Consider the following 26099-nt stretch of genomic DNA (forward strand, 5'->3'; position numbering starts at 1 on the left):
AATGCAACATGCCGCTGTTGCCATAGCAACAAAGGACGCAATGAGAGACTACATTTACGTGATTATATCCTTGAACTATTGTCAGTCGTTTAAATATGACACGCAATAATGATACTTAGCGAGATCTGGCATCTGGTAAAGATAATAAAGCCAAACCAAGCCGAGGAAAAGAGCAGCCTCATTCAGCCATTCAGTCCCTATGGCTACTTGTTAGTCACGAGACAAGGCTGTAAAGGACAAGTGACATCCTCTGCATTTACCATGGCTAGGGGACCTACAATCGCTTCTTTTCTTTTGTGTTACCTTGTAGGATGTTTGGCGCAGAAGCCAACTCCACTTGTCATATGGCATGGGATGGGTGAGTTTTGAATATGACAGCAGGTCATATAGGACCAGTATTTTTTATTTTTAATTAATCTGCTTGCGAAACAGTATGCACAGGTTGTCACGACACATCTGTACATACCATACTGTAGTTACACAGGTTACATACCCATGTAATATGAGTATGTACTGTATTGTACTTTCATGGGTTGCATGACCTTCCAGCATGTACAGTATAAACAGAGTACTTTCATGGATTGCATATTACAGCCATGCAACACAGATATATACTGTAGTTCCATGGTTTGGATATAGCCAAACAACAGTTGGGTTGCATCTAATCATGTAACACTGGTATGTATTATAGTTCCAGAGGGAAAGAGGAAATTATAGAGGTACTGTACGAAGTTTTTAGATCAGTAATGAAGGCAATGGAGAGAGTTCTAGAAGGTATAACTGGAGAAAGAGTGAATATATATGAGATGCAGTTTGGGTTTATGCCAGACAAAGGGACCACTGATGCCCATTCATTGTTCGACAGCTTCAAGAAAAATGTATAGGAAAGAAAAGGAAACAGTACTTTGTTTTTGTTACTTTGGAGAAGGCCTCTGACAAAGTCCCTAGAGAGGTGGTGAAGTGGGCAATGAGAAAGCTTGGGATAGAGGAGTAGCTGGTTAGGGTGGTTATGGCCATGTACAGTATGTGGGAGCTTGCATCCTGCTAAGAGTGAATGGAGATTTGAGTGATGCATTTTCCGTTAATGTTGGTGTGTATCAGAGGTCAGTTTTTATCATGTTACATGAAGCCATCTCACATGACTTAAGAAATGGATTCCTGTGGGAGATGATATATGCTGATGATTTGGTGTTGACTGCAGAGAATGAAAGGGAGGCAGAGGAAAGATTTAGGAAGTGGAGAGATGTTATGGGGCACAAGGGCTTAAGAGTAAATGCAGATAAATCAAAAGTGATGATATCTAGGGTTGGTGGCAGTACTGTCAAAGAAAAGGAAGAGTGGCCATATGCAATTTGCCGCAAGGGCATGGGAAGTAATTCCATCTTGTGCAGTGTCTGTGATAAGTGGGTGCATAAGAGATGCAGTGGTATTAGAGGTAGACTGCGAGATAGGCTAATGCTGATTTTATGTGTGCGGTGTGTAAGGGAATGCAGGCAGAGATTGTTAGGCATGAAAGAACTGAACTAGCTGGTGAGTCTCATGAGTGTGTGGAAAAGTTTTGTTATTTGGGAGACTGTGCTGCAGTTGGGGCTGGAGCTAGCTCTGTAGCTAGGGTGAGAAGTGGTTGGAAGAATTTCAAGGAGCTGTTGCCTCTCCTGATATTTAGAGGGCTCTCCATGTGTGCTAAGGGATCTTTGTATGCAGCATGTGTTAGGAGTGTAATGCTGTATGGTATTGAGACCTGGACAGTAAAGGAAGATGATACTCACAGGCTCAAATGTAAAAAAATTACAACAATTAGGTAGATGTGCAGTGTGTCCCTGAGTGCAAGGCTGAAGGGAGGGGGGGGGGGAAGCATATATGATGAACTGACTTGTACAAAAATACTGGACCTGTAAAATCAAGAATACAGTATGTAGCACTTAGGATAAACCAATGAAGGTCATTAGATGGCCTGTGATGGGAGAGGCACAGGTGCAACCCATGAGAATCTGCAGGTGACTACCTCTTGATAATTGTCCTTGACATATGGGGAACATAGCTGATAGATGTTTTACAATGTTTACTTACGTTGTGTAACCTGATTTTTTTTTGAAGGGGAGGGGGGCAACTAGACCTTGACAGAGCATGTAGCCCTGCTAGAGTGACAAGGCAGCTACCCGGGCAGGGCACGAACTCTTGACCTCACAGCCTCGAGTCAGGTGCTCTACCACTGAGCCACCCTGCTCCTCAAGCGATTCCTTACTCTTCCTTATAAGGAGTGCTTACCAACTAGCAGCATAATTTGAGATTTTTCCCAAATTCATAAGAAGTTAATGCACAGTGTGGTAGTCTAATAGCTAGCTTTAATAACTATGCATTTAATTAGCGCTTCTCTGTTGGCATTTACCTCAGATCCCAGATGGGGAAGGAATTGTGTTTACTTAATTTGTAAAGTTTGTTCATCCATATGTGTGTTTTTGTACTGTATATACCATACTGTACTCTATATAGCACTTTTCAAAACCCATAATAGATTGAGTGTTTTAAAAAATGCCTCCCAGATCAGCTTAAGTGTTGTGTCATGTCCATGCTGTTGAGTGTAGGAAGTTAGAAGAAAATGTTTAGGAGAATATGCTGGACTACTGACATGTCATTAAAATACTGAAAGACATCAGGAAAGGAAGATGGTCAGGAGTTTAGTCCTGAGAGCTGATGAAACAGGAGCTTCACATCTTCCTATTATCAGCTTTCCATGTAACTCTGGAGTACTTCCCTGTCTGATTGGTGGTAAAGTCTCCTCATCATTGCATGTTGTTCTTGTGTAGCTCAGTAGTGCTTTTGTAGTACAGTTGGGTACAGTTCATGCTGTACTTGTACTGTCATTTCTTACCATTTTCAGGTGACACATGTTGCTTCCCCTTCAGCATGGGTCACATCAAAGAGATGGTGGAAGAGAGGATTCCTGGCATTTATGTCAGGTCCCTCATGATTGGTGACAGCATCATTGCGGTTAGTATTTTTGTCAGGTCTATCTGCACATGAAAAATGGCATACAAGTAAATACTATTTTCACATAACAAGAATTAACTAGTATTGTATAGCACATCATCATATTGATCGGCTTAACTGACTGAAAATGGTGTATAACAAGATGAAGAACACAGGTAGCTACTTCTTATAACAGGATGAAGAACATGGATACTTTGGTAATGTCAACAACCAAGTGGCAGAAGTGTGTGAGAAGGTAGCTGCTGATCCTGAGCTTCAAGGAGGGTACCACGCCATGGGATTCTCACAGGGGGGACAATTTCTGTAAGTCTTTCTACATTTTACCTGTATTCAGTGTTTTATAAAATAACTAAATTCAAGTTGAATGCCTACAAGCCCAGGTCAAGGAAGGATCAGGTAATGAGCATGTATATAGAGAGTTTTATTCTAAAATCCATGGTTTTCCTCTGTAGAAAGACTGTGAAGACACAATACAAATAGATCCGAAATTACAGGGAGGGAGTTAACTCACCCCAAACCACTGTTATTTTGTTGTGACCCCAGACTCATTTGGACATGAACCTAGTGGACTGCAGGCAGAAGCTGCTTTATTCCTGCAGTGCACTCTCCTTCTTTCACATGATGGGGAGAGAGTTCAGGGATGTTTGTATACCTAGACAATGAACCCATCCAGTCATATTGGTGCCACCCCATATAATCATCCCTCTCCACCACACCACCACCACCACACCACAGTCTCTCAGGTATATATATACAGTATATATATATATATATATATATATATATATATATATATATATATATATATATACAAGGAAGAAAGAACCAAAGGCCAGGAGCCCACAAACCGTTCCTTCCAAGAAAAAACAAAAACAATACAACAGAGCCAAATTCAAGATCCATTCATTTAGAGATGCCTTGATACACTGCATTTGAAAGACTGGAGATCATAGGAAGTAGGAAATACCCTTACTTGGTTCCCTCACTTGTCTATATTCATACTTTTCATATACTGCACTAGAAGACTTAATCACTTAATGAAAAGTCACCAGTGAAGGTACATCTTTCCTTGATTTAGCCAGCACTTGAGACAGTCCCAGCACAAGCTTATCTGTCTCCTTCCATGATGGGAGAAATGGAATTCCCCCAAGCTAGACCCTGTATTGGATCATATAACCCTGCTAGGTTGCAGGAGCATGCTACCACTCCCGGCAGGACAGTCCCGGGCGAGGCTCGAACTCACAATCCCCCGATTACAAGCTTGATGCTCTACCACTGAGCCACTGTGCCTCCTCCTTGCATGATATGAAATAACTCCAACCATGTCAAGTACCTCTGCATCTTCCAACATGGACGCGTAATTTCTGCTGACACTATACACCCAGTGTCTTATTTCCCATGTTTAGCGAGTTTATCTCAGGTCTTCAATTTTAACTGTGATATCAGTATCAGTCATAATGGGTTGGTCATTTACCTTCAACTTTCCTGGACTCCAGGTGCCTAATTTTAGGGCTCCACACCTCAAAATGGGTAGTTTTGAACTGGTTACTGTTTTACTGCACAGTTGCACATCAATGATATTTGCCTTTGGAGAACTACCTCTGTAGAACCAATTATACCATACAGTTTAACATGCAAAAATACATACCTGAATTATAAAAAATAGGGAGCAAGGAGTGTGTGCAGCAACACAGATTACTGATATCTGACATGGGACTCAAGGAGAGGGTGATGAAAAAGAGGACCTATGCACCTAGGAAGAAAATATGCAAGTTTACAAACCAAGCAGTAAGGGATGCAATCTATAGCGAGATGAGGAGAGTGGTGGCTGAACACGGAGATGTGGATGGAAGTGTTAATGAACAGTACCAAGCCCTCAAGACCAACCTCTTGAGAGTTACTAATTCAGCATGTGGATGGACAAGAGGCCCACCATGACATAATGTGACTTGGTGATGGGATGAGGGTGTAGAAGCTGCAGCTAAGGAGAAAAGGAGGCTTTTCTGGGAATGGAAGAAGGGTGGTAACAAAGAGGTATAAATGGCTACCAAGCTTAGGGCTAGAAAAGAGGTATACAAGATGAAGTCTGAGTCACAGAGACTTTTACTTGATAACGTTAATCGTGTGTGGAAGGGAAGAATGTGATTTTTAAGGTGGCAAATCAGATGAAAAGGGAGAACAGGGATATCATAGGTGAGCAGTGTGTGAAGAATGATGAAGGAACTGTTGTGGTGAACAGTGGGTATATCAAAGATGCATGAAGAGAGCATTACAGCCGGTTGTTGAAAGAGGAGTGTGACTGGGACAGGGAAGGTTTGGAGCCATCGGATCCAGTGCATGGCCCTTGGCCTTTGATTGGCACTGTTACTGTAAGCAGGGCAATAGGCAGAATGCAGGTGGGGAAGGCAGCAGGTGTGTTTGGGTTAACTACTGAAATGTTGAAAGCCCTGAAGATATAGGAGTGAGGTTAGTCACTGACCTGATAAATATGATTATCTATTAAGCAACGTTGGGTCTGGTTAGTACTTGGATGGGTGACCACCTGGGAACACCAGATGCTGTTGGCATAACGTTCTTCCTACGTGTGTGGGGTTGGTGGAGGATTAGTGCCCCTCCCTGTAAAACAATTAACTCTAAGCCCTTGACCACCCCGTTTGGGATACATGGCATCTGGCAATGGATGAATGATGAATCTATGAGTATGTTACCCCAGATGATTCGCTGAATAGTGTAAATGTAAATGTGTATAAGGGGAAGGGCGATGCCCTGGAAAAAGGAAATTATTGAGGCATAAACCTTTTAGACCATATAATGAAGGTAAAGGAGAGAGTTCTAGAAGGTATAATTAGAGAAGTGAATATTGATGAGATGCAGTATGGTTTTATACCAGGCAAAGGGACCACTGATGCCACATTCATTGTCCGACAGCTTCAGGAAATTTATATAGGAAAGAAAAGGGAACTGTACTTTGTTTTTGTTGATTTGGAGAAGGCCTCTGACAGAGACCCTAGGGAGATGGTGAAGTGGGCACTGAGAAAGCTTGGGATCGAGGAGTGGACAGTTAGGTTCGTTATGGCCATGTACATGGGTGCTCACACCTAGGGAAGGGTGAATGGAGATTTGAATGATGAGTTTTCCGTGAATGCTGACGTGCATCAGGGGTCAGTTTTGAGCCTCTTGTTGTTTATTGTGGTACTTGATGCCCTCTCACACGACATTAGAAATGGACTTCTGTGGGAAATGGTGTATGCTGATGATCTGGTGTTGACTGCAGAGAATGAAAGGGAGGCAGAGGAAAGATTTAGAAGGTATAGGGCAAAAGGGCTTAAGAGTAAATGCAGATAAAGCAAAAGTGGAGGCAGAGGAAAGATTTAGATGGTATAGGGCAAAAGGGCTTAAGTGTAAATGCAGATAAAACAAAAGTGATGGTATCTAAGGCTTGGGGCAGTACTGTCAAAGAGGAAAGAAAGTGGCCATGTGTGGTTTGTCAGCAGGGCATGGGAAGTAATTCCATCCTGTGCAGTGTCAGTGATAAGTGGATGGATAAGAGATGTATTGGTATTGGAGGTAGACTGCGAGATAATGGTGATTTCATGTGTGATGTGTCAGGGAGAGCATGTGGATATTGACAGGCATGAAAGGATTGAACTTGCTGGTGAGTCTCTTGAGTGTGTGGAAGAGTTTTGTTTTGTGGGAGACATGTTATGTGCTGGAGGTGGGGCAGAAGCTAGCTCTGTGGCTAGAGTGAGGAGTGGTTGGAAGAAGTTGAGGGAGCTGTTGCCTCTCCTGACATTGAGAGGGCTCTCCCTATGTGCTAAGGGATCTTTGTATGCGGCATGCGTTAGGAGTGTAATGCCGTATGGTAGTGAAACCTGGGCAGTAAAGGTAGAGGATATTCACAGGCTCAAACATACAGAAATGGCAATGATTAGGTGGATGTGCAGTGTGTCCATGAGTGCAAGGCCTGGAGGAGCTAGATTTACGATGGAAGAGTTGAGAGGTAGAATGGGACTAGTGTATTGGTGTTTTAATGAGGAGAGGTAGACTGAGTTGGTTTGGGCACATGGAGAGGATGGGGGAGGATAATTGGGTGCAGAAAGTGAGAGGTGTTAATGTTGTGAGAGGTAGACCAAAAAAATACCTGGGACAAGGCCATTGAGTGTGACCTCAGGGTTAAGGGATTAAACAGAGAAGCTGTCAGAGATCGAGCAGCATGGAGAGCCGCCATTAGGTGACCAAGGCTAACGCATGTAAACATGCTGGAGCCTTCAAAAACGAAAACGATATACTGTACTTCTTTAAGCATGATTACAGGGTTTAATAAGGAAGAACATCCTTTATAAAGTGTAAAGCTGTGTGGTAATAATTAAAATGTTTGTCTGTGTGTTTGTGTATGTGTGCAGGCGTGCAGTGACTCAGCGCTGCCCAGACCCACCCATGCACAACCTTATAACTTTTGGTGGCCAGCATCAGGGGGTGTTTGGACTCCCAAACTGCAGCCCTGACAACCTACTGTGTGAAGAAATGCGCCGCCTCCTCACCCTTGGAGCTTACATTGAGTACCTTACTGAGACATTTGAATGATACTGGGCTAGTAGAAGGTATTGAGTGAAGGAGCTAGCTTGAACAAGCTTTTGACACCATTCCAGTATACAGTAACCTCCCTATCTATCTACCTGTCTATTGCCAGATGCCTTAATCCTGTAAGGGGAGGCCACAAACAAATCACCTCCATGTCACCCTGTCCCCTGCCATTTCACCCCCCTCCTCATAGCTCACACCCCCCTCTCTCATATACCTCTCCACTCCATCCCTCCATCTCATCCTTGGCCTCTGCCTTCCTCTCCCCCCCTCCACCTCATTCACATACATTCTCCTCATTAGTCTCTTGCTCTCCATCCTCTCTACATGGCCAAACCGCCTCAGTGTATTTCTCTTAATGCTTTCTATCACATCCACATCCACACCACAATGCTCCTTCACATCCTCATTTGTCAGTTTGTCTCTCCATGTAGCTCCACATGCTCCTCTCAAATAACTCATTTCAACTGCTCTCAGTCTTGACTTTTGTCCTTCCAACAAGGTCTAAGCTTCACTTCCATACGATAGAGTTGGTATCACAATACTATCATGCAGCGACTTTTTTACATCCATACTCACTTCCTTATTTCTTATCACTGCTTTCAAAGAACCAGCAACCTTTCTTCCCTGTTGTACCCTTTCATGCACTTCATCCTCCAAACTTCCATCGTCATCACACTACCCAAGTGCTTTAATCCACTTCCATTTTTACAAAATACAGTACTGCTTCACAGAACAGCTTGTATGAAAATGACATGAAATATGAAGTACCTTTTCAAGGATTAACAATACCTAAAATACTCAGGATTCTGCCTAAACTACTGTACTGCAGAATACAGACACCAATTTACTTAGAATATTATATTTAAGTTCTGTCTGGGTGCCTCTGTGCTAGCAAGTCAATGCATTATAATTCCTTTTGAGTGCAGTATCATGAAGTTTTTCCAATATTATTCCTTGTAGCTAAATCACAGTTAAAGTTAATGGATCAGATTCAGCTCCAAGCACTGCTGAAGACTATGAGATATATTTGTAATTTTCAGGCTAAATTTGGACTTACATGTTTTAAAGAAAAACAAAATCCTTCAATTGTCCAACGTAACAGAGCCATCAGTTTATCTGGATATGGACAAAATCCAGATACAGAGCAGTATCCTACCCACCAATACCCTACGCATATCCAACCTACAGGTACAGTACCCCACCTAACTGTGACAGTGTTCTTCGGTCTTTCGGTTATTTAGACATCAAAACACACATGGGAATATCCAGTATAATGCTAGACACTAAGAAAATAATGCATAAACAACAAAAATCCACAAATACGCTACCAACATGTACAGCATCCCTCCTAACTGTGGCAATGTTCTTTGATCTCTCAGTTATTTAGACATCAAAACACACCTGGGAATATCCAGTATAATGCTAGACACTACAAAAACAATGCATAAACAACAAAAATACACAAATAAATAAATGAAAAATATAATGGTTGCAAAAAGAATTTTAATAAAGTACAGTGCAGTACTGTACAGTACTTACCAACCAGTGAATGGCAGACAGGCGTCATAACCCACTAGCCTTTAGTTGGTGTACAGTAATCCCATGTGATCTAGTGACTAACGCAATCACTAGTGGTGGCCGAATCAGTACCAAAATATTGATATTTGCAATACCAACTGTATCTACAGGCACTCATACTGATGACTAGGTATCGATTAGTATTAGCACTAAAATAGACTTTTGAGTTAACTGAAAACGTATTTTCAAAAACACTATTTCATTGTGCAGTGATGATTTTAAGATATATTAGTGCACTGATTGGCAGTTTTGGTGCACACATTTCCCTGAAATAGTGGCCATATAATTATTTTGACCTGGACTGAGCAAGTTGAGTTATTAAATTTTTAGGTAGTTCATCAGACTGAAAAGGTATTAATCACAAAAATACCTGGCTATCGGTATCAATAATCGATACCACCGATACTGGCCAACAAAGTAATCGGTATCGTATCTAAATTTAATCATTGGTATCATCCATCACTAGTAATCACTTAACTAATGTAAAAAAAAAACCTCCTTGTTCATCCATTGAAACAGGACAGAGTGGGGATGTGTGGTAACTGCCATTGAACACAGTGATGCCATGTCTCTACTGGCTGGCCAGGTGACTTTGATCATTCAGTAGGGAAGCAGACAACCATTTCTGCCCAGCTGGTGGGTTACGTTCTTTTACCAACGCGCGGCTTGGCTCGAGAGGGGGGTCAGGCGACTTTGACCATTTGGTAAGGAGGCAGACAATCATTTTTGCTTAGCTGGTGGGTTACGTTCTTTTACCAGTGCGCAGCTCGGCTGGGGAGTCAGGCAACTTTGACCATTCAGTAGTGAGGCGGACATCCATTACTGCTCAGCTTGTGGGTATGGGTCTACCTGTATATTACTCGCTCACGGCTGGTAGCGTCCGAGTGATCCACATGGCTGGGGGAATTTAACCATTTGATGAGGAAGCAGATGGCCATATTTGCTCAGCTTGTGGGTTAGGGTCTGTATTAATCGCGCACAGATGGTAGCCTCTGAGTGATCCGGGTGGCTGGGGGACTTTGACCATTCCGTTAGGAGCCTGATGGCCATATTTGCTCAGCTTGTGCGTTAGGGTTTGTTACCCACATCTGACCAGAGTGACCGGCCAGTCACCAAACCAATTTTTGAATCTGTAGACCGCCCAACTGGCAATATTGGAAATTTTATGTTCAGATACGGACAAATAAATTCGGATACGGATATAATATAGCCAAGTCCTAATGTTAGGATATGGAGCATCCGGATAATCGAGTGATTACTACTTTAAATTCAGCTTCAGTTCATACAGTAAATTTGGCATTTTACTAAGTGAGTGTTTGAAAATACTGTACTGTACAGTACATCTCAGCTTTGATACATTATCATGCATGTGTGTACTCAAAAGTGTTTTTATGTATATTCCATACATTGGAAAGCTTCACTGTAGCATCTTTAACAAAGGCATTTTGGATTGGCCACAGTGTTTGAAATTGAATTTAAATGGTGGATATTTTTCAGTTGCCTTGTTCCTATCCCAGCTGCATTCTGTGAGGACATTTGTGCTGTACAGTGGAACCACCTCATTGTTTCACTTGGGGAGAAAAAAAAAAAAAAAAAGGTAATTCTGGAGATGAACCTCCCCCCCCCCAGCTTATCTGAATGTGAACCAAGAGAGCTGTAGGCATAACTTGCCTTTCACCTGCAGCCAACCATCCTCCATTCTCATGATAGGGAGGAAGCTGAGGAATGTTTGTATAACCACACGAAGATTTCCACTCCAACACATAGAATTATTGAAACATTTTAGCAACATTATCTCATCATTGTTTGTGAAGCAATTGTATTGTCTGTCTGTGCTATATAAACAGCCTTGTTTTATTTCATCCATGGTTTGAAGGTGGAGGGGAATAGTCAGTGCCTTTGTGCATATTCATGGTGCTGTCCTGTATAAGTCCTACCTAATGTACAGTGCTTTAATGTAGTTTTGATGATTTACCATAGTGGTGATGGCATATTGTGATGGTGAAGGTTTAGTTATGTACTGTACAGGCGTGCAGTGGCTCAGCGTTGTCCAATTCCTCCTGTCAAAAACTTGGTGACATTTGGAGGGCAGCATCAAGGTGTGTTTGGCTTGCCTTCCTGTCCCACATCCCCGTCTGAGTCCCGTACCTGCGAATATATCCGCAAGATTCTCAACTATGGGGCCTACCGCTCGTAAGTACCTGTGATGAGATTCTTAAAATACAGTATAATTACAACTGCTTCCCTGTTGTATCTCAGACTTCATTTGGCAGGAACCACTCTTGGGAAGATCCTGAACTCTCTTTTCCTCGCCCTTTCCACAGAAGAAAAATAAAAAATTATCATTTTATTTTTATTTTTTTCTACAAGGAACAGAAGAAATGAATAGATTGTGTACTCTCTGTCCCATGCCCTTCCTGCAAAAGCAGATCATGGTTACAATAGTTGATTGTTCTCAAGTCTGTTCATGTATCAGTCCTCTTCTATATGTGGTTTAGTTTTCTGTAGTAGCTTATCTTGCTTGAATACAGCTTAATATAAATATAATGCAAGTCTTTCTGACATTTAAAACTGTAATCAAGTGTCTCTAAAAGATTTTTTTTTTTTTTTTTAATCTTTTTATTGGATCATTCATTAAGAGGAACTGGTATATGATTTATTCAGATATATAATATATCCTCAGTCTGCAGATGTTAAGAATGTGTAGTTCTTGTATATGGTGAATGATATGTTGTTGTACTGACTCAGCTGGATCCAGGATACACTGGTGCAAGCACAGTACTGGCATGACCCACTGCAGGAGGAGCTTTATCGCAATGAATCCATCTTCCTTGCTGACATCAACAATGAAAAGGTAAATGTCATCAAAGGAGGTATGAGCTAACATTGTTAATGGAAGGATACTGAGTCATTCCTCACTTACAGATCTAGAATGTGTGCAGGCAAAATGCCATTTTGAAACATGCATTTAATCTATGACCGAAAGATTGTTGTTGCTGTTGGGGACCCAATTCATTTGAACATGAACCCTGCAGACTGAAGATAGAAGCTGCCCTTCTCCTACAGTCCATCTTCCTCTTTTCCGGGGGATAAGTCAGGTCAAAATTAAAATGATATCAACTCTGACTTCATCCTTCTGCACTCTCATCTCTCCTCAGGAAATAAATGAAAGTTACCGCACCAACCTGAAGAAGCTGGATAACTTGGTGATGGTGAAGTTCCTGGCAGACACAATGGTGGTTCCAAAGGAAAGCGAGTGGTTTGGTTTCTACAGTCCTGGCCAGGACAAAGAAGTCTTGCCACTACAGCAGACTCAGCTTTATCTTGAGGTTGGTCACTTCCCAAATTATCATGGATGCCTGGTGGTCTACTGAGCTATGACACTCCAACCAGATGTGGTCCATAAAAGTTTATGTCTAAGGGATGGTGAATGACTGGTCATTCATACCTTAAATTCTGGACTAAGTAGCCTAGCTCCAGGTCCTTATGCCCCTGAAGGGGAAATAAGGACTGGATGATAGTTGATTAGACAGGGCATCATAAGCTTATTATTCACTTAAATGGAGCAGGCAGGATCCAAATATATGGTAGGAAAAGGAAAGCAAAAAATAGGAATATTCTTGTGATGATGTGAAATGGGCTACACATTCATTTACACATAAATGAAGCTTTAGTAATTCCAGTTTTGCCATATAGGAATACATATTCCTTACTGTGTGATTCGTGAATTGCATACGGTAACCCTCACACCACCTGTGAGGTAGAGTTCACATCATCAATGCTAAGTTATTATTAGGGATGCAACCTTTATCGTGTTCATACATAAACGGAATCCTTAAGATGTTGAGCATGGTATAGCTGATATTTTCTATGGAATGGTAACTAAATCAGTTACTGTAATTACTCTCCTAGAGCTGTCAGAAACTTCTGGAAACAGAAAAATCTGTGATTTGTAACCATTTCTAAAACTGAGTCATTTATCATTCATAATTCCTTTGCAGGATCGCCTTGGCCTGAAAGAAATGGATGAGGCTAGCAAGCTTCATTTCTTGAGCACTGAGGGTGGCCACCTAGAATTTTCTGACCAGTGGTTCCTTGAGGAAATTGTTGATAAGTTTGTTAACTGTTGATGCTGTGCAGCCAGCCTAAACTAGTCACTGTACAGAAAGTCCTTGTTATATGTCACATTTTTAAATGCTCTCTTTTACTATTTAATCTTCAGTAAACTATAAAAATACTGCCACTAAAGCAAAAGCTGCTTTGCAAGTTTCCCCGGTTTACAACATCAAATACTTAGGAAGTAAAGTGATGCTGTTTTTTGGAACACATCCCTGACATGTAATGAGCACCATCTGTACTGCAGTGCATAAAAGCAGTTATGGAGATGCAATTAAAACATGCTTTCAAGAAGATATACAGTATACCAGTAACTGTAATCTGTTGTTTAGAATTTTCTGCATGTACTGAATTACTTACACATAATACTTAAACTTTTTTTTAACATATTATTTTACATATGTTGAATGTATTTAATCTTCATATCATTACTACATTATGCAGTTTATATATCCATGATGGGTATAAGTAAATAAATATATACCCTGCAGTAGTAAAGTACAGTACATTACAGTACTGTACTGCATACCATATATAAAAGTATTACTGTTGTAACAATTTCCTTAATAAAAAAAAAATTACTAGCTATGATGAACATTTTTTAATACAGGTATTCCTTATTGCTGTACAGTGAAAGGCATAGTCAGTAACTATGAATTATGGAAAATATGGAAATGAATCATGGCAATGTCCATACACTAGAAATTAATACCAGCGGGAAAGGAAAAGATGCTATCAACAAAGGACCCAGTGACAGGACCTCAAATCCACTCACTGACTATTCAAACCCTCAGACTACAGAATTCACTTTGTTAAAACTTAGATATCATTTGCATCTTCACATGATGTACTTTCTCATCATCATCATCTCTGCCTCCTTCTACCAACAAAGGATAGGGTGAGACAGCGTCAAGAAAGCATGGAAAAAATAAAGAGAACGAATCAACAGCATGTCCAGCAAAATGGGCGACATCAAACCCTTGTTATCTTGACTATATACCAGTACATATTAGAAAAGGGTCATACACATTTTTATGCATCAAAATCAATACCACACCCCCTTTAGTCTCTCCACTATAAAAAAAAATTAATAATACAACACACTGATCTATTATTGTACCATCAATTCTTTATCAATGAAAGTTTTTCTCAAAAATTTATAGGAGCTTGACATGGTACATGTATTACTGAAAACCCTATTCCTTCTTTCTGACATGAAAGTAACAGAAACCGTATTTATAATTTTTTTAATTGTTATGATTGAGTTTGGCAATACAGAAAGGAGGCTTATAGTGGCTAACAATGAATCAATAGTAAAACTGAAAAACAGGAGGGAAGCAGCTGGTCACAAGGTATCTTGTATACAAAACTGTGTGGTGGTGACAGTACAGCGAACTGTTATGGGAAATAATGGATGAACATAAGTTGCATCAGTAAACAGGAAGAAAACTGTAACTGTGCCCCTGCATCAACACAAGGGATACCGAATGCAAAAATTATCATGAACTAAGAGCGCCAAATGTAGTCAAGGTACAGGGAAGAATACAATAGCGAAAAAGGAAGGAAGAAACTCAGAATATTTGACAAGTGAAGTATGATACCTAGATTGGTTGAGGATGTATGAACCAAACATCTGTAGGAGGGCTGATAGTGGGAAGAGCATGTGATCACTGAAATGTATTAATTTCAACCCAAAGACATCATTCGTAATTTATTCTTGCTGATAACAGATGATTTTCTCCAGCTTAGGAAAGCACCCTATTAGTGAAGTTATATGAGGCCTACACATTATTTAATCCCTAGTTTGAAATCTCTTGAACTTGAAAGAGAGAGAGAGAGAGATTTACAGGCAGTCCCCGAGTTACAATGGTCTGACATGATTTTTTGACATATGATGGTGCGGTAGCGATAGGCATTCAGTAGGAATCGTACTTCTAATGTTGAATTTTTATCTTTTCCCGGGCTAGTGATATGCGGTACAATACTATCTCGTGATGGTGGGCAGCAGGGGTGAGCCAGATCTCCCAGTCTGCCATGCAGTTGCTAGTGTATACAACCCACACTCTATAGTGTCCTGTGTTGCCGTCGTTTACTTGGATACCCCCTATATCTACAATGTGTTTTGTGCATCCATCATGTCTACGAAATGCCCAACTGCTCTCCTGCTACTGGTGAGAAGAGGAAGGCAATTACTCGAGATGAAACTCAAGATAACTGTCCAGCATGAAGGCAGCAAGCCTGTAATGGCCATCGCACATGAAGTTGTGAACTCTGACTTTTGCAATCGATGATCTCAGTACAGTATTCAATAAATTACAGATATTCAAAACTTTATTATAAAACAGGCTTTGTGTTGATTTTGCCCAACTGATGGCTAATGTAAGTGTTCTAAGCACATTTAAGGTAGGCTTGATCAGGCTATGATGTTTGGTTGGTCAGGTGTATTAAATGCATTTTCGAATTACGATATACAGTACAGGTCTCCCTCGTTTTACGATATTTTGCATTTACGATCCTTCTTCTTTAGTACCAAGTGTTCATTTTATGATTTAGCTCCCTCGCATTTACGACTGGGCATGTATAAATCCTGCACTCACAGGCAGATCAGCTGAGAGATGCATGGCATACCCGCCTCACCCACACAGTTTCCTGCGCTTTTGCCAGTCTCACCCGCGTGCTTCTTCAGCATACAACCTCTGTGCATCAGTGCCCATGATATTACTATTTCTCCTGGTCTTCATATTTTGCACCCCTAGTGCCACCACCGTGATGTCTTGTAAACGCCCTGCAACATCTGGTGCTGGTGATATGAAGCCAAAGAAAGCAAGAACGTCCTTAACCCTGGAGTCTAAGCTTAATACTGTGAAGCAGCATGAAGCAGGTGAGGGGGCAAACTCCATCGCTCATTCCATGAGTCTTGCACAGTCGACTGTATATATCGACTGTTATAAAGCATGCTGTCAACATTAAGAAAGCTGGGGAGACAAGCACGACTCTAATACATAAAACATCATCATTATTATTGCATATTAGATCACTTGTATGGGTCTTGGGTTCCTTATACATGAGTCCAGGAACGCATCCCTATTTATCCCATTTAACCTTAATTTCGCTTTACGATATTTTGGTTTACGATTGCCTTTCTAGGAACGCATACCAATCGTAAAACGAGGGAGACCTGTGCTCCACTTACAATGGGTTTATCGGAATGTAACCCCATTGTAAGTCAGGCACCACCAGTATATGAAAATATATACACAGTAAACCCTTGATATAACGAACCCTCTTATAGCGAACTTCGGATATAACGACCCACCATTTTCAGAGCAAACTTTCCCCGGATATAGCGACCAAAGGTGTACGGGAAACCACTTGGCTTGTCACTCAGTGTAGAGTCACCCACAGGCAGAAGGAGGAGGAAAAGAATGAAGGAAAGAAAGACAAGAAGGAGTGCAGAGTCACCCATAGGCAGAAGGAAGAGGAAAGAATGAAGTAAAGAAAGATGATAGGAATGAAGGAAGAGAGGAAAGGGCAGTCATCCAAGAGTGGAACTACACTGAGTGATTGGAGGGTGAGTGCCCCCACCTATACAACCTTCCTTAACTCCATGACTATCAGCAGGCTATCCCAAGTTAATGAAACTGATCTGGCAACAGCAAGAATATATTAAAGACATCAGTATGCTGAAGGGGTTAAAATCAACAGCTACATCTACAGTGCTTGACACCTAGATCATTTTGAAAACAACACTACACAGGTAATACTACAGCAATACATAATCATACTGTACTACAATCTTAACACTGATCAAGAAATGACAGATACAAAACATAAATTTAATTAAATGTTATAAAAAGCTGTAACCTTTTTAGGCTGTCTAAAAACATCAAATTTCATCTTGTCAACTGGTAGATTTTAATTTTATTCTCTTATGGAAATGGAAAAGTAAATTAACATCCGTTACTTAATTCATCATCATCCCGACCTCCTTTCCCACCCTAGGGCAGGGTGAGGAGTGGCAGCGTCCAGATAGCCCAAGTTTGCCCAGTCCAATGGGCCACGCTTCCATTCACTCATAATTCAAGCCCCCTGAATCCTGGCTCTATCTGATACACCAAAAACATTTACCACATTCTGTGGTAACATAAATAATACAGCAAGTCCTTGTCATAAGTTGCCTTTTCTGACATTTTCTTGTTAACTAGAGAAAAAACCCCAATTATTTTCATTCCCATCTATAAGGCTGACTTGCCTACTCAACTTACTGGACCAAGAGTATTGAAAAAATTGTGATACAGAGCTTCAGCCTTCTTGCTAACACAGAAGACTTTATAGCACTTCTTTCTGACCAATTTAGTTTCCATATTTCACCAGTGCATTCCATATACTTTATGATTAAAATTTCAACACTGCTGGTATCAGCAACATCTATCTGTATCTATTGCCAGACATCTTAATCCAATAAGGAGTGGCAACATACACTGGCCACATTGCTGTCCTCTTCCATTTGGCTGGCCTCCCTCCAATTCACACCCTCTTCTCACACATTTCTCTCCACCCCATCCCTCCATCTCATTCTTGGTCTTCCCCTCCACCTCACATACACTCTTCTAGTCAATCTCTCATTCTCCATCCTGTCCATTAGTAACACATAGGACAATACTCAGTGTCACTGGAAAAATAAATCTCAGAGGATGATGCACTACAAAAATCCCAGGTAAACAAGAATATGTTTCAATTTAGAGCACATCCTTGACTCATGACAAGAACTGCCTATATTTCTTACCGATATATGCTGATGTTACTAATTAGCCCTCAAGCATCTTCTTTTTGAATGGGGGTTCAGAGTTGGAGTCCTCAGATATGTTGAACTGCGTGGAGGAGAAGTCAGTTGCATCCTGGGAGTCACTCATCATGGACATGGCTGCAACAGAAACCAGCCTATGTTCAGGGTGGTCCACATACTGTACACTGTACATAAAACGCTCCACTTCCACTCCATCAGGCGATTTCTTGTGTGTTGTGAGAAGAGCTCAGTCAGTGTTATAGGTATCTTCCCTGCATCATTTACTCGTGTCCTACTCCTACTGCCACAACTATCCCCATAATAACTGACTGAGCTGTCCCCAACACCTATGGTACTGTCATGTGTGTTTCAAGTAGTGCTATACCATCTCATTACGCTCTCTTCGAGCATGGTGTCCACAGACTTCCTCATTCTGCATCTTGCATGAATCACATTATTTCGTATCCTATCCACTCTCTGTACTCCACATACACTCCTCAGCAGTCCCATCTCCATTGGTCTCACTCTTGACTTTTCATTTCATTGCCACACCATAATCTCACATCCATATGATAAAGTTGACACTAACACTCCTTCATGTAAGCCTCACACAGATGCAACATTCAAGGCTCTGTTTCTTATCAAAGCCTTCATAGAACCAGCTACTTTCCTTCCTCGTGTCACTCTACTTTCCACTTCTTTTGCACATTTTCCTCTCTTTTCTGTCACAGTACCCAGGTATTTGAACTCTTTCACCAATTCCAGTCTATCTCCATTCACTGTAACATCACACTGGGAGTCACCTTCTCTCTCAATTACCATCACTTTACACTTTCCTGCAATTAATCTCAAGGCACGACACTCACAGATATCAGCAAAACTCTGCACTAGTCTACCAACTTCTTGTCTGCTATTTGCAAGTAGCACTGCATCATCAGCATACAACAAATTTGAGATAGTCCATCCTTCACCATTCATTACCAATGCCATACACCCCTCCATTACTCGTCTTTTTACTTCTCTCATCACCCCATCCATGTATATATTGAACAACTATGGGGACATCACACAACCTTGTCACAAGCCGGCACTGATAGTGACCCATGCACTTAGATGCCCATTAACCCTTACACATGCTTCACTACCACCATAAAAACTCGACGGTATCTACCAGCTTACCATCTACACTGTACATGCACAAAACCTTCCACAATTCGTCTCTATCTACTTTGTCCTATGCTTTTTCCATCCATCCATCCATCATCAAATCCCATGTCACCCCATGAGGAGAGAATGAACCCGGGGCTTGGCAAGTTGGTTCTGATACTGAATTTAAGATGAGAGTGACCAGCCTCACTCATCCCTGAGTGGCATTACGTGAGCAATAAGCCACAAGCACCCATTGGATATAAATGTACACAGGCTCAATCCAAATGGAGCACCTTAATTACCCACGAAACCACCAGGTGCCATAATTTGGTTATATGGTTATCACCCAGCATAGTAAATGGCTTCCCGGTGTACAGGAAACCGTTTGGTTTGTCACTCAGTTTAGAGTTACCAATGGGTAGAAGGAAGAGGAAAGAATGAAGGAAAGAAAGACAGAAGAGGGAGTGTAAAGTCACATGTAGGCAGAAGAAAGAGGAAAGAGTGAAGGAAAGAAAGACAGAAGAGGAAGGATGGAAGAAGGGAAAGGGCAGACAACCAAAGCAGCACAACATTAAGTGAGTGGATGGTGAGCACCCCCACCTACCATCCTTTTTCCAGATCCATAAATGCCATAAACACCTTATAGTCCTTCCCACAAGCCTTCTCCACTATCTGCTTCGCTGCAAATATTTGATCCACACATCCTCTACCACCCCTAAAACCACCCTGTTCATCAATCACTTAGACTTCTGATATCTCTCTTGCTTTCTCTATAATAATTCTTCCATATACTCCCCCTACAACATTCAATGCACTTATGCCACAACAATTCTTGCACTCACTTCACTCACCTTTATATTTGTACAGAAGTACAATCACAGCCTTTTTCCACTCTGCTGGCAGTTCCACTCATCCATGCCTTCTTACATATCTCCAACAAGCACTTCATTCTGCTTGCTCCACTACACTTAATCACCTCTGCATACACCTCATCAGCCCCAGCTGCTTTCCCATTTTTCAGCCACTTCAACGCATTCTTCACCTGTGCGAGTGTCACATTTCCTGGCACTGCATTCCGTTTCTGCACACCCCCAAAACCAATCATGTTTACAGAAGCTCTGCTCTTTCTATTCCCATTCATCAGGCTTTCAAAATATTCTTTCCATCTGGTCCTTACTTCATCCCCATGGGTTAATAATATACCGAATCATTTACACTCTTCACACTTTCACATTTCTTTCCCCGTTCACTTCTACATTTCTGCATCTCTTTCCAGAATAACTTCCTATTTTCTAAGTAATTTGCATTTATTTTTCTTTCTAAATCATCATTTACCTCCTCCTTTTTCCTCTTCACTAGTGTCTTTACATGCTTCTTGCCCTCAATATATTCAGTTCTTTTTTCAATTGAACCCCTGTCCTGTAACCACTCAAGCCACTTCTTCCTCTTTTCCTCCACTGCTCTCTTAGCCTCTTCATCCCACCATCCCATACCTTTCTTCTTTGTTGTTACTCTTGCCACACCACTCACCACCTTAGCATTCCTAACTAAGCAATCCCCATATGCATCCCACAGGCAGTCCAGATCCATTTCATTCCAATTCACTGATTCCAACTCCTCCCCTACTTTGGTCCTGTATTCACCTGCCATTTCTTTGATCCTCAGCTTCTCAACTTTCAGTCTTTCTCCCTGACTGCTCCTCTCTCTCCTGGTCCAACTCATTCCTCTCAGCTTGAGCTTGCATACCACAATCATAAGATCTGAGAGACCTCCACACTGTCCTCTCACAGCCCTCGTATCAGCAACCATTCCCAGCATCAACCTCTCTATGAGTGCGTAATCAATCATTATAATCATCCCAACCTCTTTCCTACCTAAAGATGGAGTATGGTTGGGCCCAGAAAGCAAGAGAAAAGAAAAACATTACAGAGGGTGAACTGATCAAGCATGCTACCAATGAAATGGGCTGCACACTCACTCATCATTCATGCCCCTGGAATCCTGAATCTACCTCACAGGCATAACCTTACACACATTTGCAAATCATAACACCTACATGCACTTCAAAAAATGCATAAGATACTCTACATATAAACATAAATACATAACCACCACAGCCAGCCAAAACTTACGGCTTCCTCAATCAGCTATAGTTTTTATGCATAGTTTTATAATGTGACCTTGACATTTTTATACTGATTTACTGTAAATGCTCAGTAACTGTTTTTATTTATTATACCATTATGTATACAGTATATGTGAATATTTTACCCTTGTTCTGCTTTTACTCTTGTAATACGGTGGCAATGACCTCCATTATTATGCTGCCATGATATTTTTAACGATTCAATGTAACCCAAAACTTCCAGACATGCAGTACCTTCATGAACCCCCACAAGGCATTCATCCTACAGAAATAGACCTTTCTGAGACTCGAGTGCATCAAGCCACACTGCAACATGACCAGTGCTCTTCTCTGCTTCAGTATCTAAAATACAAATCACAAAGCAACCCACTCTGTCATGCAGCCCCTCGCACCTTAATACGTTCATACACCTTGCTCAGAAAACACACCTTCAACTTACAGTCGGAGCAATGGAAGTCTGGACCCTCCAATTCGCACCATATATTTGGTAGGGTCCAAGAAATATTGTAGGAAAATTCCTGTAGTCAGTGGATTTTTTTCTGGTGGCTTCTAGCAACTTTACAGGCTTACCACCACATGCTGTGAGATTATCAGCTCAGTGCCTGCCTGACTTTGGGTGGAAGAGCACGTCAGATTTTCTTGTCCTGCCTGGCACTTGTTAATTTCAAACCTCTCATTTTCACACCCTCCTCTGCCTTAGTGAATCATTGGAGATGGGTCCGAAGCCACTAACTGATGTAGAAAAAGCCCGAATTTTAACTATGAGAGAGGAAAATGTAAAAATTAAGGAGAGGCTTCAGTGCAGCAGTACGGCTGGGGATCTTGAAGTCTTTCTGAAGTTGATGCTGTATGGTTCTTTCAGACACATCTTTCAGCAATTCTGGGTACATATCTTTCAGCTGTCTAGCAGTCAAACGTGAGTCTTTTATCACAGCTTGCTTCAGCAACCTGTCTGTAGTTGGTGATGTCTTCCTTTTAGGTCCTAGCCTGTCTTTATGTTGGGGAATTGTGTTTTTTGGCAGGTGGCGGGCAGCAGCGAGGAGTGCCATGACGGTAGATTTTCCTCGCCCAGTTCGAATACAAATATCCTTAATTTTTACATTTTCCTCTCTCATAGTTAAAATTCAGGCTTTTTCTACATCAGTTAATGGCTTGGGACCCATCTCCAATGATTCACTAAGACAGAGCAGGGTGTGAAAACGAGAGCTTTGAAATTAACAAGTGCCAGGCAGGACAAGAAAATCTGACGTGCTTTCCCATCCAGTCAGGCAGGCACTGAGCTCATAATCTCACAGCATTTGGTAGTAAGCCTATAAAGTTGCTAGAAGCCACCACAAAAAAATCCACCGACTATAGGAATTTTCCTACATTTCTTGGACCCTGCCAAATACATGGTGCAAATTAGAGGGTCCAGACTTCCATTGCGCCGACTGTAACATATCTACAAGTGCCCAGCCGATGTAGCTAATTTCCTGCAGCCAACTGGTTTACAGTATTGTCCAGAAGATGGCAATAATAAATGGAATTTTAATGAATGACTTAAGCAACTAAAAAACTGTAACATATTTTGAACCTCACCACTGAATCTGAAACCAACCCAAAAGTCTGTTTGCTGAGATACAAACATGAGTGTATAGTACTTAAGTAATAGTAACAATAAACACATTTCCAACAAATTGAAAAGTATGGTATCAATGTATTAGTACCTGTATTAGAGTCATCTCCACCCATCTGAAATGCAGACATACTGCTATCTCGGCTTGAAATTCGGTTCTCCTTGTTTGCACTGCTTCCACTCTTCTTTTTACGCTCCTGGTAAAACAAAACTGTACAGTAATACCTCAGAAATGTTGGGTCAGTTTAGAAAGGTATGTGGTGGTATGGCCATTAAATAATAAATCAGAGCAGTAAACATCACGAGAGATATATAATCATTAAAGCAAAACTGTCTTAGTAATGAAAAGTGTAACAATCAAGGAAACGGAAATCTCTGTAAGGCATCAACAGTGGAAAACCAGGATATAGAGACAGATTCTTCTAGCAATATCAACAGCTTTACTATGATGCCCTTTTCACTTTAATCAAACTACTACCAAACAGTTTTACTGAGAATAATCTCTAATAGTGACGAGTTACTTAAATCTAAATAAACCTTCCAGTTCAAAAAATCTTATGAGAAGTACAGTATATCAAGTCTGATAGCAACAAGAGAAGCACAACATACTGTACATCGTGGCACTGAAGGGAGTTAAATAATACGTACATCTTGAGTAACTGGAACCCATTTATAAATCTTCATAGTTGTGTCATGTATAGTTATCCATTTCTTCTCCCTGAAAGACAGAAAAAGCAATAATAGTTGGAATGAGCATAATAGTCTTCATTAATCTTAAACAATCAATCTATTACAAGACATCTCAATCCCACAAGGGGTGGCCACAAACAAATCGCCTCCATGTCGCCCTGTCCAATGCCATTTCGCTGCCCTGCTCCCAGTTGACCCCCCCCCCTCATATACCTCTCCACTCCATCCTTCAATCTCATCCTCAGCCTCCCCCTCCCTCTCCTCCCTTCCATCTCATGCACATACACTCACCTTGTTAGTCTTTCACTTTCTCTCCATCCTCTCCACACGGCCAAACAACCTCAATATATTTCTCCTACTGCTTTCTATCACATCCACGCCACAACAGTCCTTCACTTCCTCATTTGTCAGTTCATCTCTCAACATAACTCTACATGCTCCCCTCAAAAAACTCTTTTCCACTGCTCTCTTGACTTGTGTCCTTCCAACAAGGTCCAAGCTTCACTTCCATATGTTAGGGTTGGTATCACAATATTGTACTGTCGTGCAGCAACTTTTTTACTTCCATGCTCACTTCCCTGTTCCTTATCACTGCTTTCATTACTCATCACACCACCCAAGTAATTAAATGCACTCAAATTTTCCATGCCTTTGCACTCACATTTTCCATGTCCTCCTCATCCTGCCTCACTGTACATTCAGAGGCTTCATTTCTCCCAAAGACCATAACTTTAATCTTCCCTACATTCACCCTTAGATTCTGTTTCTTACACACACTCCCAAACTCATTCACCAAGCCTTGCAGTTCCCCTTTGTCTTCACTTAACAATTCAGCATGGTATCATCTACAATCAACAGTATAGGGTCACTCCAATATCCACTGTTCTACCTTGTACCTCTTTTATAACCCCATCCATATACAGTTTGAACAACCATGGGAACATGACAGCCCTGTTTCAATCCAACATTCAAATAGATAAATTCACTCAGTTCCTTATCCACAGCAGTTTTTGCCCCTTCATACATACTCTTCATGCCATTGAACAACTTCCCATTTACTCAATATATTCTTAATACTTTCCGCATTCCTTGTCTATCCACCCTGTCATATGCTTTCTTCAGATCCATGAAGGCCACATACAACCTCTTTCCCTTCCCTAGAAGCTTTTCCACTAAAGACCTAAGGATGAATATCTGATTTACACAACCTCTTCCCTTCCTAAAACTGCCCTGTTCTTCTCCAACTTAATTCCTCTGTTATTTCCCTATCTCTGTCAATAAGTATCCTACCATATACTTTTCCTATTACCCTATACTAAGAAGACAAATGCCCCTATGATTACCACACACTTCTTTTTCCCCTTTTCTTTTGTACTGGGGATGTTGTTGGTTAGCTGACAGCATCCTAGTCCTTACATCCCAAGGATGAGCTGCTCGGTATATGGTCCGCAGCGTACCCAATGGTGGCCTCTGATGCTACACTGCCAGGGTGTTCGAAACTCACCAAATGAATCTCCAAGGGGAGAGATGGGTGACGTAATGGGGTCTATAAAAGTCCCCATTGCCTAGAGGCAAAGCACGGATCCTCTCTTTGGCTCAGTGGTAACATGCACGCATTTGGAGCGCGAGGGCCTGAGATTGAATCTCAGCCAGATCAGTAATTACTTTGTTAAGTTTCATTTCCAGTCATTACAACCCATTGCCGCTGTACTGAAGAATGGGTGATGTGGCATTTATATCTACGTACTGTATATAAACATCACAATACCTTCAGTGGCTGTGAACTGTGTATAATTTCAAAGTTAGACAATGGAAATTATGATACAATTCCTGTTTCTTTATCTACCCCCAATACCCATTTGTCTGAGATAGTATCACTGAAATTCACACTGAGATTAGCTGATAAAGCTAGTGGGTAACTATGAAGATATTGCCTTCTTTATACCTCAAGCATACAGATAATGCACCCTTACATGCTGAAGCTAATGTCCTAAACTAATCACCACCAATCACAATGCACATTCTGAACTGCTATACTGCTGACAGCTACCGGTACGTGGAAAATGGTGACGAACAAGCTTGGGTACTTGCCATCTTCGAACTTTGTCCAGCGCTTGCATATTCCTCTTAGTGTCCTCCTTCCCCCTAGAACGTGTTTCTGCTCTCAGGGACCTCGACATCATCTCAAAATTTGAAGTTCGTTGCTTATAAGAGAAATAAGCTATGCACAACACTAGCAAACTTCCACTGTCTTTGGATTATTCTTCTTCCTTGTGCAGTCACAGCTTGTCCACTTCACTACCCTCTACACTGTGGCTTCTCTCAGAGTTGCCCGAAACATTGCTTTAAAAAGTTGTTAAACACAAATATACTCCGGAAAATCAATGAAAACTTGAAAAGGTCAGAAAATTCCTTGAATATTTTGCACAATTCTGTCGTTTTTC

General features: G+C 41.2%; 2 protein-coding genes across 4 annotated transcripts; one reads left to right on the top strand and one right to left on the bottom strand.

The window, feature by feature from the left end:
* Nucleotides 1–171: 171 nt before the first annotated feature.
* Nucleotides 172–14151, top strand: Ppt1 (Palmitoyl-protein thioesterase 1). The gene is made up of 7 exons (XM_080282711.1): nt 172–358; nt 2882–2991; nt 3167–3294; nt 11182–11346; nt 11902–12007; nt 12312–12482; nt 13155–14151. The coding sequence occupies exons 1-7, from the start codon at nt 262–264 to the stop codon at nt 13281–13283; spliced, it is 906 nt and encodes a 301-aa protein (XP_080138837.1). The 5' UTR covers nt 172–261; the 3' UTR covers nt 13284–14151.
* A 318-nt stretch (nt 14152–14469) lies between these two features.
* On the bottom strand, nt 14470–25913 carry BCL7-like (chromatin remodeling complex subunit BCL7B-like protein). 3 transcript variants are annotated; one of them, XM_080282714.1, is made up of 5 exons: nt 25743–25913; nt 23614–23679; nt 23057–23162; nt 18056–18193; nt 14470–14664 (listed from the first exon to the last, which is right to left on the bottom strand). In XM_080282714.1, exons 1-4 carry the CDS (start codon nt 25836–25838, stop codon nt 18078–18080), a joined length of 384 nt encoding a protein of 127 aa, XP_080138840.1. In that variant the 5' UTR covers nt 25839–25913; the 3' UTR covers nt 14470–14664; nt 18056–18077. The 3 variants fall into 3 exon arrangements, with proteins under 3 accessions (XP_080138840.1, XP_080138841.1, XP_080138839.1); XM_080282715.1 differs by lacking the exon at nt 14470–14664 and having other exon boundaries at nt 16508–18193; nt 23614–23683; nt 25747–25913; XM_080282713.1 differs by lacking the exon at nt 14470–14664 and having other exon boundaries at nt 16508–18193.
* Nucleotides 25914–26099: the final 186 nt, after the last annotated feature.

This window comes from Coenobita brevimanus, chromosome 94, assembly GCF_032717465.1.
Source record: "Coenobita brevimanus isolate Jiangsu-jjx chromosome 94, ASM3271746v2, whole genome shotgun sequence".
Classification (NCBI taxonomy): domain Eukaryota; kingdom Metazoa; phylum Arthropoda; class Malacostraca; order Decapoda; family Coenobitidae; genus Coenobita; species Coenobita brevimanus.

What these genes read in the sequence shown, in the direction of transcription:
- BCL7-like (XM_080282714.1), bottom strand. Translation starts at nt 25,838, where the DNA reads ATGATGTCGAGGTCCCTGAGAGCAGAAACACGTTCTAGGGGGAAGGAG. An exon ending in ACAAAGTTCGAAGATGGCAA is followed by an intron (nt 23,680 to 25,742) that starts GTACCCAAGCTT and finishes TCTTTCAGGGAG; the next exon opens with AAGAAATGGATAACTATACA. An exon ending in GGGTTCCAGTTACTCAAGAT is followed by an intron (nt 23,163 to 23,613) that starts GTACGTATTATT and finishes TTGTTTTACCAG; the next exon opens with GAGCGTAAAAAGAAGAGTGG.
- Ppt1 (XM_080282711.1), top strand. Translation starts at nt 262, where the DNA reads ATGGCTAGGGGACCTACAATCGCTTCTTTTCTTTTGTGTTACCTTGTA. An exon ending in TCACAGGGGGGACAATTTCT is followed by an intron (nt 3,295 to 11,181) that starts GTAAGTCTTTCT and finishes TGTACTGTACAG; the next exon opens with GCGTGCAGTGGCTCAGCGTT. An exon ending in AACTATGGGGCCTACCGCTC is followed by an intron (nt 11,347 to 11,901) that starts GTAAGTACCTGT and finishes GTACTGACTCAG; the next exon opens with CTGGATCCAGGATACACTGG.